The 16,182-nt window shown below is 32.9% G+C and overlaps 1 protein-coding gene across 2 annotated transcripts; it reads left to right on the top strand.

The window, feature by feature from the left end:
- Positions 1 to 9: 9 nt before the first annotated feature.
- Positions 10 to 1,080, top strand: LOC148237648 (uncharacterized). Of its 2 annotated transcripts, XM_088181345.1 has the most exons (3): positions 104 to 491; positions 564 to 651; positions 718 to 1,080. In XM_088181345.1, exons 1-3 carry the CDS (start codon positions 292 to 294, stop codon positions 1,003 to 1,005), a joined length of 576 nt encoding a protein of 191 aa, XP_088037471.1. In that variant the 5' UTR covers positions 104 to 291; the 3' UTR covers positions 1,006 to 1,080. The 2 variants fall into 2 exon arrangements, with proteins under 2 accessions (XP_088037472.1, XP_088037471.1); XM_088181346.1 differs by having other exon boundaries at positions 10 to 491; positions 564 to 1,080.
- Positions 1,081 to 16,182: the final 15,102 nt, after the last annotated feature.

Here is a 16,182-nt window from a genome sequence, read left to right as displayed (position 1 = left end):
CTGCAAATCGTAATAGAAGATTTTATATATAAGCGTGTAGTTCATCGTCTCTTTATCCCCCTACCACCTGCTGGTATAACGTCATCGTTTCTGACATGCGCAATGGGGGCCAGTTCTGGGCGGAACAGCGTTCCATAACGTTCATCGCGGCAACGTTGCCAAATATCTGTTACTCGCTCTTTCCTGTTACCGGCGCTCTACGCTGGTTATTTTCTCGCGCCGTAGCTTTAATAATCGCCGTTTCTTTTTATTTCATTCGCTTTTAATATTCATTATAAATTTTGCGCTAAAATGAGAAATATACTCAAAACCAGTCCGATATGGACTATTTTTACCATTACCAATTCAAGCGAGCACAAAGCCCTGTGCAACATTTGCGGCATGACATTCAGTTACAAAGCGACAATCAGCAACCTGAAGAAGCACCTGCTGAGGAAACATCCTACCGTCGACTTGGAGGCCGTGAGACAAGACTCTCTCAAATACTTTACGTATACATAATACCAAACTACTCACCTGCTAACAATACTCTACAATAATTTAACGAAACGTATTAATTTCAGACCTACTAAATCGCAAAACTTGCAAGAAGAGGATGATTTAGGCGATGAAAAAATGATAGACGTATCTATTGAATTTCGTGATATTGAAGTATTAAAAATACGAATATAAATGATTTATTTAATCATATATAATACTATATGATCATCGTTTCAGGCGATCCATGTGACTGAAACGAACAAAGAAAAGGCAAATATAATGCGAAAATCTTCAGATGAAACAAAAAAAACTGTCGAAAAACATAATTTTAATAACACTACTGATGATGAACTTCTAACAAAATATTTAACTTCGCGATTTAAAAAAATCGAAGATAGTACTCAAAAAATATATGCTGAAACGTTAATAACTCAAATTATTAGCAAAGCAATTTTGAACCAATTAACTGAAAACAGTTGCATTACAGAGCAACAATCGCCATCAACGACATTTAATATGCAATGATCTGTGATATTTTAATTGCATATTTGTAATATAACCTACATAACTCATTTTATAATAAAATGTGTATTTTAATAATATCTACTTTTATTTTTATATATACATATATTTTATTTCATGATAAAACGCTATATTACATCCGTTCATTGTTGTTGGCACATAATCGAGCGCTATATACAGGTAGCAATTCTGATATGAATAGAGCCATGATAATGCTGAAAATGAAAATACATAATGCCATGGCATTATCGAGGAGGGGGATTTTATACAAAATTTCCAAAACGTGTGCCTATGTGAATTTTCAATTTGAATATCTGTTTCGTAAGCATTATAAATTATATATTCGCGAATATTTTATTATATATTTATATTTGAATGTAGAGCTGAAGCATGGATGACTGCCCGGGGCGCCAGACAAGGGGGAACGTCAAAAATCGACGAGGGTTGGAGAGTTACTCTGAAAATTTTAAATGCGTATATTTTTTTCTAAGCTCTACCCTCCGAAATATTTTATGCGATTAAGAAACGAATCCATCATCGAATTACAATTTATAAAAGCTTTATTTTATTCAATCAAGCTACCATCTTGAAAATAAATATGTAGTCGAAAAAAAAGTTGTTATTATCTGTTTAAAAATAAAATTTTGACAGTTAAAATAATTTATGTATGCGAAATTTGCCAGCGACGGTAGGCAAACAATATTCAACACCGAAAGTTTTTCATGAGAAGAGATCCCAGGTATTCGGATCCGAATACCTTTTGGATCGCTTTATCGCTTTCGAGCATCAGGGGCTCTCAAAGTGTGTCACGCGTATCACCGCTGGTATGCGAGCTTTTGTCGGCGGACGTGCCCGCGTACATACAAATAACTAAATAAGTGTACGTGCTATAAATGTAAAGACAAACAAGCGTATTGCTAGTTCATACGATTTATATACAAATCGAATAAAAGTATATTAAATTTTTGATTTGTTCGAGTTTGATATGTATGTATGTAAATTGCCTATTTTAGGCAACGATGTGCGAGTCAATTTATGACAAAGTTCCGTTCTTTGAAAATGCGTACTAAACGCGAACGGTTATTTTATATATAATACGTGCCGCGATGAAAAAACAAGTTTTAAATATTAAAATAGTGATCTTAAAACCCGGGTTACTAAATGTTTGAATACTGTTTTTTTGTATAACACGACTTAGCGAATTCTAGACGTTTAGAACATAATTTAATGAACGTACAAAAGTAAATTATAAACAATACCATATAAGTAAATAATTAAATAATGTATTTTTTATAAGCTATTGTACTTACGAAATAAAAAGAGATATTGAATTGAAAGAAATTTTGACATCATCAGATTAGGACAAAAATCTTAAATATAATACATTGTTTATTTTTAGAAATTTTCATTGGAGATATAAAATTTCAGTAGTAGTAAAAAAAATATCTCCTAAAATGTTTTTAGTATATATTTAGATGAACAATAGTCTCAAAATTTACAATATTGCAAATTAAAATTGATGTACCAATTTATATCATTATAAGTAATTATATTCTTTATTTCAGTGCTCATATGAAGGAAAGTAAAAGCTCAATTGATGTTGTTAAAAATAATATACGCCAAATAAACAATTTGACTCATATATTGAACATTTCCGAAAATATAATCAGGCGATGATTAATTTTCATTCTGCAAGAATATGGCAAGTTCTTTTCGTAATCCAAATGATCTGAAAAAGACTTTTTCATGAGATGGCTTCTGATTTATACGAACGTTGCCTACCTATATCTTGTCATATAATTTTTAATCGGTAAGTTTCCAAAATGCTATTTATTTGCAGTATTTTAAATGAAATATATTTTAAAGATAAAGGAATGTTACGTCTGAAAATTAGTTTCTGCTCAACATCTTTCTCCATTTCATGAATTGTACTTTTAACTGTAATAACAGAAAAATGAAATTTTTTCATCAAACATGCAGTGAACAACATCTTTGATGCATTGTTTAATAAAGAGTTTCAAAATGTATGCTTATCTCTCGCATGTGTGGTATGCAAACTAACTTAAAAAAAAAACATTGCTATCATTTTGTTATTTGACAATAATTTAGACTTTTAAAGCTTACATTAGTCCAGACTCGATTTTTTTTAATATCACCCTACTCGCCTTGTGTATTAGTTTTCTAGGAAAATAACTGCAACTTATGACTTTCACATTCAAATACATTTTTGTCAGCTAATAATTAACACTATTACTCCAAATATTATATATTATTAGAATCGACACATTTTCTCAAAATTATTACAAATTTATTTATTCTAGCAGTGTAAAATTCCGAAGTTTTGCAGCAGCTTGGTTTTCATGTTACCTTAACCTGTAAGAGATTATGGAAATGCTTGAGCTAACGATAATCTGATGACGAGAATAATCTGGTTAAAGTATGGTTGATGAGGAAATTATTATAGCCCAACTCGTTTAACTTTTGAAAGGACCAACGCGGTGTAGTCGCGCATTGTCGTGCAAGAAATTTGGGCCTTTTCGATTTTTCAATGCAGAGACAAGGCGTTGCACATTTCTTGACAATAACTCCCAGCTATAATGGTTTTGCCATAATATTATTAAGCATTTCATTTTAGTAAAATTTTGTCTTTGCAAAATGCATTGAACTACATTTTTGTCCAACCATTGTGCAGATCGCTTTTTGTAGTCGTAAAAAAGATTCACATTTGTTGGCTAAAGGAAACGTAGAAAAAAATCATGATGCTTATTTTTAGAGTTTAATTCAGTACGTGGGGCACCCATTTGTCAAGCTTCTTTCATATTCCTAGCTGTTTTATGTGGTCCGGAACACTTGTATTACTAACGTCCTGATTCAACTAAGGCTTTTAGTTGGTCGTTATAAACTAAATATGCACGCTTAGGACCTTCTTCATCTTCAAGGCTCTCGATTCCAGTACAAAATAATATTACAAAAGTACAATGAAATGATATTTTCATTGAAAAAAAGGTGAAACATTACTGAGAATATTACTGAGCTTGTAATCTATGTAAAACAAGATTTGCCATACACAGTTAAACCAGAGATTGCGATTAACTCGGCTTACTAGTATTTCGGAATACGAGCATTTTAAATATATTTTTATTTGATAAACGAGCGATATCTTGCAATACAAGCAGTATGTATTGCGTCACTTTATCCCCAACTGAGCCGATGATTCTTCTTGACAGTCGATGATTTATTTTGCAATGAAAATTTACCCATTTAAAAGAATTTGTCACTTTAAGTCTTGTAAGTTATAGATAATGTTCCTGCACACCCTCCAGCCCTTGAGGACGACTTACTGGAGGAATTCGAGTTCATTAAAATCAAGTTTCTTCCTATCAACACCAGTCCATCACTCTAGCCCATGAATATTATTTTAACGATGCTTCGAAGTGACCGAAGTAAGATTTTGTTTATTGAAAGTATCATTTTGTCTTCTGCCTTTAGCCAAATACGTTTTGTGCTTTACGGTCTTCGACGTATATATTCGTATAATTATTGTGAACCCAGATTTTGGACTACAACTTTAAAGGTAATTAATTATTTACCTCAATTACAATACGTTCAGTAACATTTTTATTATTCATCTTTTTTCTTTATGATGATATATTCTACCCCAATAAAACTACTTAGGTTTATCCCTTACAATGAGCATCATTTTATTATCCGCTTCTGCCTTCAAGCAATATAAGGCATTGAAATATCGTTTTCAACAAATAAAATATACGGATTTCAAAAACCAATAAAAAGTATTTTCGGTACTACCGGTTTTTTATTTTGTATTTCCGGTAGTACCGAAAGTCAATTTTTGCCACAACACCGGTATTCCCGGTATCGATACTACCGGTATTGCAAACGTTAAGTAGGAGCTATGAATCTATTCAATGACAGTGAAATTTCATATTTTCCCTAAATCCTCAAAAGCAAGTGTCATTAGTTAGGTTCCACGAGAAGAAAAATAACTCATTGAGCTATCTTTGATACCTATATGAATTATTAATAAATTATATTATAATAAATACAGGTTTATTTTCTATTAATATTTTTTTATCAACTTGAGTTTTCATTAATTGCTTTGATATACAAGCGTTTTGAAATACGTGCACGTTTCCGGAACGAATTATGATCTTAAACCAAGGTTCCACTGTATTTATTAATACCGAATACTAGCTTCATAGCGACCGTGTTCTAGACAGTATAGAATTTAGATTTAAAATACAGGTTTTGTATTTATAAAATCACATCAATGTTACAAGAACGCTAGAAAATTTAAAATACATATTGAGAAGCGCTGCGCCGCGAGAGGCCCCGCTCCAACATCATATTAGCGGGGTAAACAGAATGAAGCGAAGAGCCGGCTCCGCTTCGCTCTACGAGTTTACCGTTGCGGCAGATGTGGCTGCGGACAATGGATAGACAGAGACGGGGAGAGAGGCGCGAGAGCCCAGGCAGCAGCGACCGACCTTATTCGGAACGCACATGCTTACGACTGTGCGGTCGAAAAAATAGCGACTGAATATAAAAACGCTTAAAATTATATCATGATGAAAATTTATTATTTTAGTGGTATTTTTTTATTGGAAAATTGCGCGTTCCATGGCGCGCACAGACGCCCGTATCGATTAGCATCGTTCGCCCGCAGGTGCTTGTTCGGCCCGGCGTACGGCCGAACTGGAATCGTTCGATAGCACGTTGAAAGCGTCACGTGACTTGCGCGCAGGGCCGCGTTAGCTACGTGGGCGATCGCCCGGGGCTGACGAATTGCGCAAATATGCCACTCGACAATTATAACGACGCGAATTGTGCGAGGATACGTTTAACGGACTGCTCATCGGCCACTTTATCGTCACAAAATTATAATATTGCTTTCTTCGTCCTAGAATAAATCAGTTTAACGATTCGTCATATAAAAACAAAGGATGCATCGACATAGTTAGGAACGCTGATTTTTTACAATACAAAAAAATTGTATTTGTATTTATTTCTTTACAAATGTTTACGCTTTATCATAATACGTATGAACTTGATTACGCATACCTTAAACATATTCAGATACGAAATGAAATTCATTTCGCTTGAGCTTGGCATTTTTCTAACGTTATGGTGCGCATGCCAATTATTATTCATATCGAACGCGTAGTTTGTGTTTGACAACCAAATAAAGATGACACGATTTATCATGTTCCGTTTTTTTTATATGTCGAATTAAATTAAGAGAAAATCAGGGGCGTCATCTGGGAGGGTTTTTCATTTAAATAAACACTACGAATCTTAATGAAATAGAAATATTAAAAAAAGCTGAAATCGGATTATCCTTAAAAAAATCTAAAAGACGGTTTCGATTATATTGCTATATTTATTATTATAATCATTGCATTTATATGCGGGTTTTATTTAATTTAAAAAAAGTTGCTTAATTCAGTTTACTGATGAGAAACAAAATATGGGTGTAAAAAATTATGAATTTTAATACTTTACCGAACGGCATCTTAAATTAACAGACATACTTTAAAAACATTTTGCTCAAATATACATATACAATGGTATTTATTTTGACACAGCGCAAATACTTTAAATAATTTTGGATTATTATTTTTAATATTAATAGAAAATTATTTAAAATCATTAAAAATATGTTTGTTGTTGTTTGATCACTTAAAATGCTCATTTTATACTATTATCAGTGACGTCATTTGGAGAAAGGCAGGTGGGGGCATTTGCCCCCCCCCCCCCGCTTGAATTACGCCAAAAACGTGCATTTCATTTAATGAAATAGATATATATTTTTAGCGAAAATATAATTTAACTGAAAGGCGCTAGTGATATTATATGCTGCTCTAAAATGTCTATGAAACTCAATTTGATAATTGCGAAACGTTCACTTGCTTTTCAAATCCAAAACTAACCTAATGAAAGTTCTAAAACTATAATTAGTTTAAATATATTTTCACAAGTAGATATGTATTTCTATTAACGGAAATATAATTCAACTGAAATTATATGCTGTTTTAAAATATCTATGAAGCTTAGTTTGCCAGTTGCGAAACGTACATTTGCTATTCAAACCCAAACATAAAATACAGGAGTTGAATAAACCCAACTTGACCTAATTAAAGTTCTAAAAGTAATATAGTCTAAAATACATACCACGGCAGCTCATTTCTAAGGGATAAATAATCAGAAGAAAAAGTTTAGACAGACATCGCATCTCGCATATTGCTCCATAGTTTATCTGTACTTGGATAATACGCTGTGTTTTAAAAATATGATAGCTATCCTTACCGACATTACTATAGACTTCTGATATAAGAGGGCTGATCAAAGTATGTTCAAATCGAATTTTTATTAATAGAAGAGCGCAAAAGCAATTATCATTTCTCAGAGTCAAAAATTCACGTCAAAAGCAATAAGATTTTATCGACACGATTTTATTGCTTTTGACGTGAATTTTTGACTTATGAGAAGAGATAATTGTTATTTGCAAAAAGGGTTATAAAATTAATAACAATGTACTTAGTAATCGCTGAAACACAATAATTAAGGAAATAACTGAAGAAGTTCGTATCTTTGGGCATGAGGCGTAATTTGTTACAAAAAATTTGAATTTTCAAAATAGCATTTTAAATAAATCGATGAATGTATTCGCCGACGAACCAGATAAAACTCCAATGCGTCATAGCATTTAACGAATCATGTGTACGATTATGACATCAAAACAAAGGTCCAATGGTCTCAATGGAAGCGCCCTGAAGAGCTAATACATAAATAGTACCCCAAAGTTCTTGTAATTAAAATTAAACGGATAAATTAGGAACATTACCTTTAAATTTTACAAGTAATTCTAAAGAAACGTCCGAAATAGTGGCATTATATTCCGTTAGAACCCTTGAATTTGCACCATAATAACGCACCGGCTCACGCTTCACTACTAATTTATGAATTAGTAGTGAAGCAATACCGCCGTGAAACCGTAGTCATTGCATTCGTCAGATATGACTTCTGCAACTTTTTCCTGCATAAGTAAATTATATCTAACGAAAATTACTTAGAACTACTTTGTAGAGATTCTAGCTGCCCTAGAGATGAATTATTGTGTTCATTATTATTGATCGTAAACGCTCCTTTAGCACGAGCCAATCAACTTCTCAGCGCGCTTTTCATATACATCGATGTTTTCGGCAATAGCTACGAGGAGCTAGAAAAATTTGAAATGGTGTGCTACTATCATATTATTTTATTTTACACAGCATATTTGATATGCACTTGTAATATTAATATGTGTATTATAAAGTATTAATGAATATTAGTCTATGTATCTGTATAAATATTATGTATAAATGTCATCCTGATACACTGGGGAAATCTGTCAAGTCATGATAATAATAAGTAATACGGACACCAAAAATCAGAAGTAACTTCAATTATTAAAATAAGTTACTTTTTTCATACACTTTTATCTACCTAATTTTTGAGGAGTTTGCCGGGTCGTGTTTAAGCCAATAATATAAATGGTTCAAACCCTTAGCAATTACTTACATGATGTGGATTAAAATAAAATTCTTCCCAAATTATATTTCATATTTTAAACGCCATGTTAACGGACATAAAAGTTTTTCAAATTTCTTTGTTTTTTTTTATAATTCATAATGATTGAAATGGTAACGTGGGGAGAATAAAAAATATTTATAAAACAACAGAAGAATATTTTATTTTATATATTTTCATCTTTAATTTTCATTTATTTTGGTGTTTCCCACTTGAATCGTAGTAAATTCTAAAATTACAACTGATTATGTAATGTATTCTGTTCAATGGTAAGTAAATAATGCATTATAACATTTTCTTAAAAAAACTTTTTCATTAGAAATAGCTAACGATATTTATACCGTAGGGCAGGGTTTCCCAAACTTTTTGAGCGACGGAACACTTCGCAAATCCGAAAATTTTGGCGGAACACTTAGCTTATTTTGCTGTACCCAACTTCTAGGTACTAAAATCTTCGCCTTCATTATGAAGTAGAATATGTTCATTCTTTTAATTTACTCCAAAGTTTTGTGAAATATCTATTTAGGCTCCATGGAACACATATTTTGGATTCGCGGAACACCAGTGTTCCGCGGAACATAGTTTGGGAAACCATGCCGTAGGGCATGCATGATATAATATATAATGCCGATTTTTGTTATTAAAACCTTTCTATCGTATAATGATACGTTTGTTATTGTTTCCCTAAGTTTTTAAAATTGCGATTCACATGCATTTTAATAATAATACTATTTATGGTTACAATTGCTGCGTGAAAAAGTACTTCTCTAAAACGGAAGTTCAATAGTAAAAAATCTTTTTTACGTGACAGTTTAAAATTAGATAATTAAAACTTTGCAATATAAATTAAACTAAATTTGGATCCTGTGTGGAAGTGGTCTTTTTTCACGTAAAGAAAGGTCCATGTTCAATCCGCTCGCGTTCGAATAACGTTCTTTTAGCTTCTAGTCGAAATTAATCGACTGAATTTTAGTTATAGAAAGATCTTGTAATATGTTTTAATATGAATCACTGACTAGGATAGAGAAATAATTCATAAACTAGTGTGAACATACTCATTTAATCTCATGGGCCATCGAATTCATGCAAAATTTGGGAGCTACTAAAATTTAATGGCTTATATTATACATTATGTTCAACGTTTCAAGATTGAATTCTGTCTGGTTTCAATGGAATCTTTTTAATTTAAAAAAAATAGGTATATAAAACAATGTTCTCAATACTTGGTGTTATTAAATGACTATTTTTTTGTAGTGCATTAATGACATTTTTCTGTAACAAATTAATCAATGACGTATTCATGGCAGATTAGATGCATACGGCCCTGTCCATGCCGCGTAGGGATGTGCACTCAATCGCATCGGACTGGGAAAATTCGTATCTCCGGGTGCGTTTCGTAGAATGCCGCCGACTCAGCGAAGAACATGACCAACAGCTCGAACGAGCCTTTCGAGGCCGCTTACTCACGCTCGCTATTACGAAGTGAAATCAAAAGGCGGCTGTTACGAAAACGCGCTGCGGCTCTTTGTTTCTGTTTCGACCGAGTTTCTATTCTGTTTTGTTTAATTATTTCCAATTAAATAAAAAACACATGCAACTATAGAACGTGAACCGAATTTGAATTTGGTTTATACGGATCCATTCCATGTACATAGTTTAAAGTTGACAATTTACTATCGACATCTGCCAACGTCTCTATTTAACAAAGATAATACTTGAAAAGACCGGTTCAGGAAAACACTCATTCATTGTGTGTTTTTCTTATATCTGCAAACGTGGGTAGATATGTAATATATTTCAACAGTTTCCATCCTATTACATTCATCTTTACTACTAACTATCGATTTTGATAACAGATCTTTCTCTCACCGTATTTTAAAGAACAGCGCTATGCACTTTTAATATTGTTCATAAAGTTATTTTACTATAATAAATAAATTACTAACATACATTTAAATAATTTGCATGACACTAGTAATCGATCATTTTTTTAAACTAGTTCATCAGCGACAAAATATGTCGTTTTAATTCTTTCTTAATTACTCTTCCTGATTTACATTCACGACACCATTTTAACACTTATTGACCGTTTATACAGGGAGATCTAATTCGAGTTTCCTATTTTGGCAACACTGTAAATCAGTCAGTTGTCAATAATCACGCGTGTTCAAAGTGTCAAATGTTAGTTTAAAACTACATATTTACGAAATGGATCGCTCAACGCGTTAAAATCGTACAATTGTTCTACAAAAATAACAATTTTGTACAAACTGTGTATCGAAATTTATGGGATGATTATAGTAAATTTCATCATCCTACTGAGCGAACAATTCCCAACGTAGTGAAACAATTTGAGAAGACTGGAAACCTTGGAGATTTAGTAAGTAAAAGTGTGGCTGAAGACCCGGAATTGTCGATTCGTCAGCGTTCACAGCTTTTGGGCTTTTCTTATGACTCCCTTTTGCGCTTTTTGCATCTAAACTTGCACCTACACTTCTTTTCAATTACGTGTTACGAAAACTTCTTTAGCATACACAATATAATACAATAATTACCGCAGTTCAAATTTTAATACATCTTCTCTAAAAAATTGTCCTTATATTCCGATTAAGTTAATGAATCTATTTAAAAACATAAAAATTCGTTAATAAAAATTGTTTTGTAACATATTTATAACAAAAAAAAAACTTGAAATATGTCACTGATTCTTGCGACTAGTTTAATTTTTTTTTTTTTAAATATACGTTTTGCACTTGAATATAAATGCTAATTGATAATGGAAAAAAAATTATAAGTTCAATTAAACTCGCACTGGGAATTTTTTTTTAATAAATTACCGTTATCTTTAGAACGCGCAACGCAATTTTTTTTATTGAAATTTCAGTTCAGTAAAAAAAACATTGAGGAATAATTGGTCGCGTAGCGCAAAGTTTATGATATTTTACTAATAAACTACTATTTTATTAATAGTGCGGATGTGGATGTATACTTTCTGATTATTGTACTCATATACAGTAATGTTAATTGAAAAAAACAGATTTTCATTTGGCCGCGCAGCAAAAATACATCAAAAATAGGCCGCAATAAAATTAGGCTGCAATCGGCATGTGGGTCGCAGAGCGCAGAGATACTGACTTTCTCATTTGAGGACCGGTATTTTTTCAGTCTTAACTAGGGATCAGCGTGGTAAAATATTCTACTGATGCATAATTCGAAATACGTTATATTGTAGAAAGGAAAATAAAAATAACTATTTCTTATAAAGAAAACGACGCATGTTTTTGGTTACCATTATAAAATATACGTTTTATGTCGGAAATAAATACGCGTAGAATACATGTCTGGAACAATTTTCACGGCCGATGGCACAGCATGCGTGCCATGTTTCCGCCAACTGTTATTGTGCGGTGACACAACCTCTGTGTTTTCGCCAAGTTCATGTAGCACAATGTATTTGGATATGTTCATCCAAACAGCAATATATTTAAATTAAATATCTAAGCAAAATCGGCCGAGCAACAGCGAAACGTTAATTTAAAAATAATGTATTTTTTAACAATAGGTTTACGTATCTTGGAAAAACTCGTTATATGCTCGTATGATAAAAACAGACCTCTTGAAAGTATTCATTAAATGCGGACTTATTTCCAAAATAAAACTGCACGTAGAAATTCAGATATATTTAAATATGCATATGATGATATTTTGGTTGTTTTTGAATAATTTAGCAAATCGTAGCTGTATTGTGGACAGTGCCAAGTATAATGCACACCGATTTTTTTATTACATTCAATTTATGCTACATAAACTTACAATAAGTTAAATGGTAATCTAATATTGATTGTAATTGCATATAAATCCAGAAATACTGTTATTTTATGCAAATTTTATTTTGTTACAGTTATGTCTCACTCCTTATAATTATTTCAAGGTAAAAGCTAACATTGACTCACATTTAAATGAGATAAATGGTTCAAAACCAAAACAGGGAAGTAGTGGTAGAGTGGGCAGCGTGTTCTTATCAAAATCGTATACTTTTGTATATCGCGATAAATATATTTTATAGTATTATATGTATTAATATATACATAATAACACATACACCAACCCGCGGACCGCATGGATGGTATTGGGGGGGGGGGAGGGCAGGTGGGGGCATTTGGCAAAATGCATGTCATTCAATGAAATACTATAAATCTAAATGAAATCAAAATATTAAAAAAACAACCACCCTAAAAAACTGAAATCACGTCCCTGATTCTAAATCAGAAATTCTCGGGCTATCCCTTAAAGAAAATCTAAAAAACCGAAAATATATCTCATACTTATCATTATTTATTTACATGCGATGTATAATGTTACAGCGAATGTGTTATTTTTTCACTTATGTATTATAAATACATTTTCACCAGTAGATTAATATTTCAACTAGCGAAAATATAATTTAACGTATATGCGCTAGTGAAATTATATGCTGCTCTAATATGTCCATGAAATTCAATTTGACAGTTGCGAAACGTCCATTTGCTGGTCAAACCCAAAGTTAAACTAATAATAGTTCTAAAACTAATTATAGTTTTAGAACTTTCATCATGTCAAATCCAAAATACAAACTAAACCAACTCATTTCTCAAGGGAAGAAGTATAGACAGACGTCGCATTTCGTATATTGCTCCATAATTTGTCTGCACTTGGATTTTACACTATGTTTTAAAAATATGATAGCTATTCTTACTGATATTACTATGGACTGATCATAGTGTATTCAAACCGAATTTTGATCAATAGGTGGAGCAAAAACAATTATCACTTTTCAGAAGTCAGAAATTCACGTCAAAAGCAATAAAATCGTGTCGGCTCCGTCGCAGTGGGAACGCTCGGTAACGAGCGTTCCCACTGGTTTATGCTGAAACAATAAATATACAATTAACTGTTGCATATTTAGTTTTAAGCATATATCAACGAAGTTATAAAACATTTGGTTTTGAGAGATCATAAAATATAAGAGCAAGGTGTTTGCCATTCGGCCCATAGCGGTATCTGGTACAGCATTTTCGGAGCTCGCCTGATTGCCCATTTAATTTAATATCGACGAATGTCAGGCTCTTTTCAGTATTTATAGTTTGCATTTCGAAGTATAAACTATTTTTTTGCTAGCTACAAGTGTTTGTATCAGGAAAATATAAATCCTAATCAAATTATTGTGGGTATCTGCGGTGTAATCGCGAACAGTTTAATACAGGAAATTATACGTGGTATCTGTAATATCGATTTCAAGCATCAGTTTTGAAATGTTATTTCCCACTCGTTCATAATGATTTCTAAATTTGAAGCTGGGCGTTATACGAGACGCTTCATTTCAGGTTTTTATATCCCAGGCAATAATTCCTCTCTAGAGCCTCTTAGATTTAATAGTTTTTTTCCTTATAACGTAATTTCCTCTCTGGCCAAATACCAAGAAGCTTTCGCTTCTACGGCCGTGTTATTTTTCATTCGATCCGCATAATTCGCTATTTACGTAGGCAGTAAAAGTCCCACCGGAAGTTTCTCGCTAGAGCTTCCGATTCGATCGACGGATTAATTTCGACTGAATCAGGGGAGACGAAGCGTACGATATATTTAAATTAAAAAATAATGCAATTTTCGTCGTCGAGCAGGGGTTTTCAACCGGCTATAAATATAAGCAATAAAGTGTGATGCGCGACGGGCATGGCTGAAAATAGAGCGACCGCGACCGGGCGCGCGTACGCTCTCGACGCGTGTGACGATCGAAGCGGTTCGCGGCCGGTCAGCCGTAGACGGGGATCTTCCGTAGCCGGCGTAGCTATCCGCCTGTGTCGTAGCGGAGGAAAGGCCGCTGTGGGTGGGGGAGGGACGAGGGGGCGCGAGACGCGGAGGGCGGGGGTCGCGACCACGTGCGGCGTCTGCACGGTCGCCGGCATCGGTACAGGCGGCAGCGCGACCCTGAGGACGCGGCCCAGCGCAGTCGCAGAGGGCACCCTCGTCGCCGAACGCCACCTTGCACGCGCGTCCGCGTCGACGTTCGTTGCGCATGCCGGCACCGCGATGTGATATCGACGCGTTTGTTTTTCAGATAAATAGACGCGCAAATTCTGACCTGAAAAGGTTTTTAAAAAATAATGATATGCATATTTTGCAAGTTCAGAAAACCAAATTCTTGGTAAATACTTCTATACAAATTATACTAAAATTTTATTTTAAGGGCCTTTTTTGCTCCCAATTCAGCTCAGGTAACTATTTTTTTCTTCTTCAGAGCACCTTTTTAGCTTCAAAGTCGGACAAACTAAATTCTCGACATTTTTTACGAAAATCTAGTAGCTCACTTCAATCCAAAAATGTTGGATTCATCTGTCACCATTTTTAAATTTTTAAAATATGATCATATTACGTGAGAGCTCAATAAGAATTTTATTGATACAAGATAATTCCCTTGAAATTTATATAGTGTTTATTACGCTTTTTCAAGCGCTTTAGATTTTTTCAGATTTCAAGGGCCTAAATATGTGAGTTTAAACAAAGCTTACTGAATATTCCATGGTATAAAACATAATATTTTTTGTAACATTTTATAATTTTGTTATATAGTGTGGACTTAACTCTTCTTATTTATTCCTCATTTTTATGAATATGTTTCATTTGTTGAAATACCTGAGAAGGTCTATGTAATTTTTTTAATGTGATTTTTCCTATAAAACAAGATCAATATTTTTAACAGTTTCTTAAAAGTGCCGAATTTCAAATATCATAACCAAACGTTCACACTACGACGGTTACGAGGCGATTTTACGATTTTTTCACGTTCTCTCATTGATGAAAACCGTTGAATTAGATTCGGAATAAATTTTGAGTCAGAGTTGGAGCTGGGGTCGGTAGAAATGCAACGACTCGGATTCAATCTTGGATGCATAATAGAGTTATTTATTATTATGTTATTAATTTATTAAGCTAATATAGGTATAAATGTAAATACACTAAACACATATAATCACAACATACATATAAAATAGAATATAAACAATAACAGAATATAAAAGAAAACTTTAATATCATAATTTATTTCTTAATGCACGAATGTGTTAATTTATTCCGTTGGGGAAACCCGCTATATTTTTATTTTTATGAATTGTCCTAGGAATATTAATATAAAAATTCACACCTCCGTACAATATTCACCTGACCGTAACCGTTTTCTTATACCTAACTATCCTTATCTCTATTTCTAGTAATACATCTATGTACATCTTTATTTCTTATTAAAATACTTTGATAACATATTATTTTCTAACTTTTATACAAATACTACAGCATTCATCTTCAATATTTCTTGAATATCCAACCATTCAAATCTTTCAATCATACTTCTGCGACTAGTATATCTATTTTTATTTAAACTTACTCCCATTACCCTATTTTGTAATTTTTGCAACATTGTCTTATCTAATTTATTAAGCATGTATAATATTGTTGCATAATCATCTTATCTAATTTATTAAGCATATATAAAATTGTTGCAGCTCTGTCATCTATTCACTTTACTGATTGAAAATGGTAAGAAGATTGAGAAAGATGACA

Source organism: Plectrocnemia conspersa, unplaced genomic scaffold (genome assembly GCF_051122295.1).
Source record: "Plectrocnemia conspersa isolate PC_06_02 unplaced genomic scaffold, ASM5112229v1 ptg000002l, whole genome shotgun sequence".
NCBI classification, from domain to species: Eukaryota; Metazoa; Arthropoda; class Insecta; order Trichoptera; family Polycentropodidae; genus Plectrocnemia; species Plectrocnemia conspersa.
This window is presented reverse-complemented; position numbering and strand designations above follow the sequence as displayed.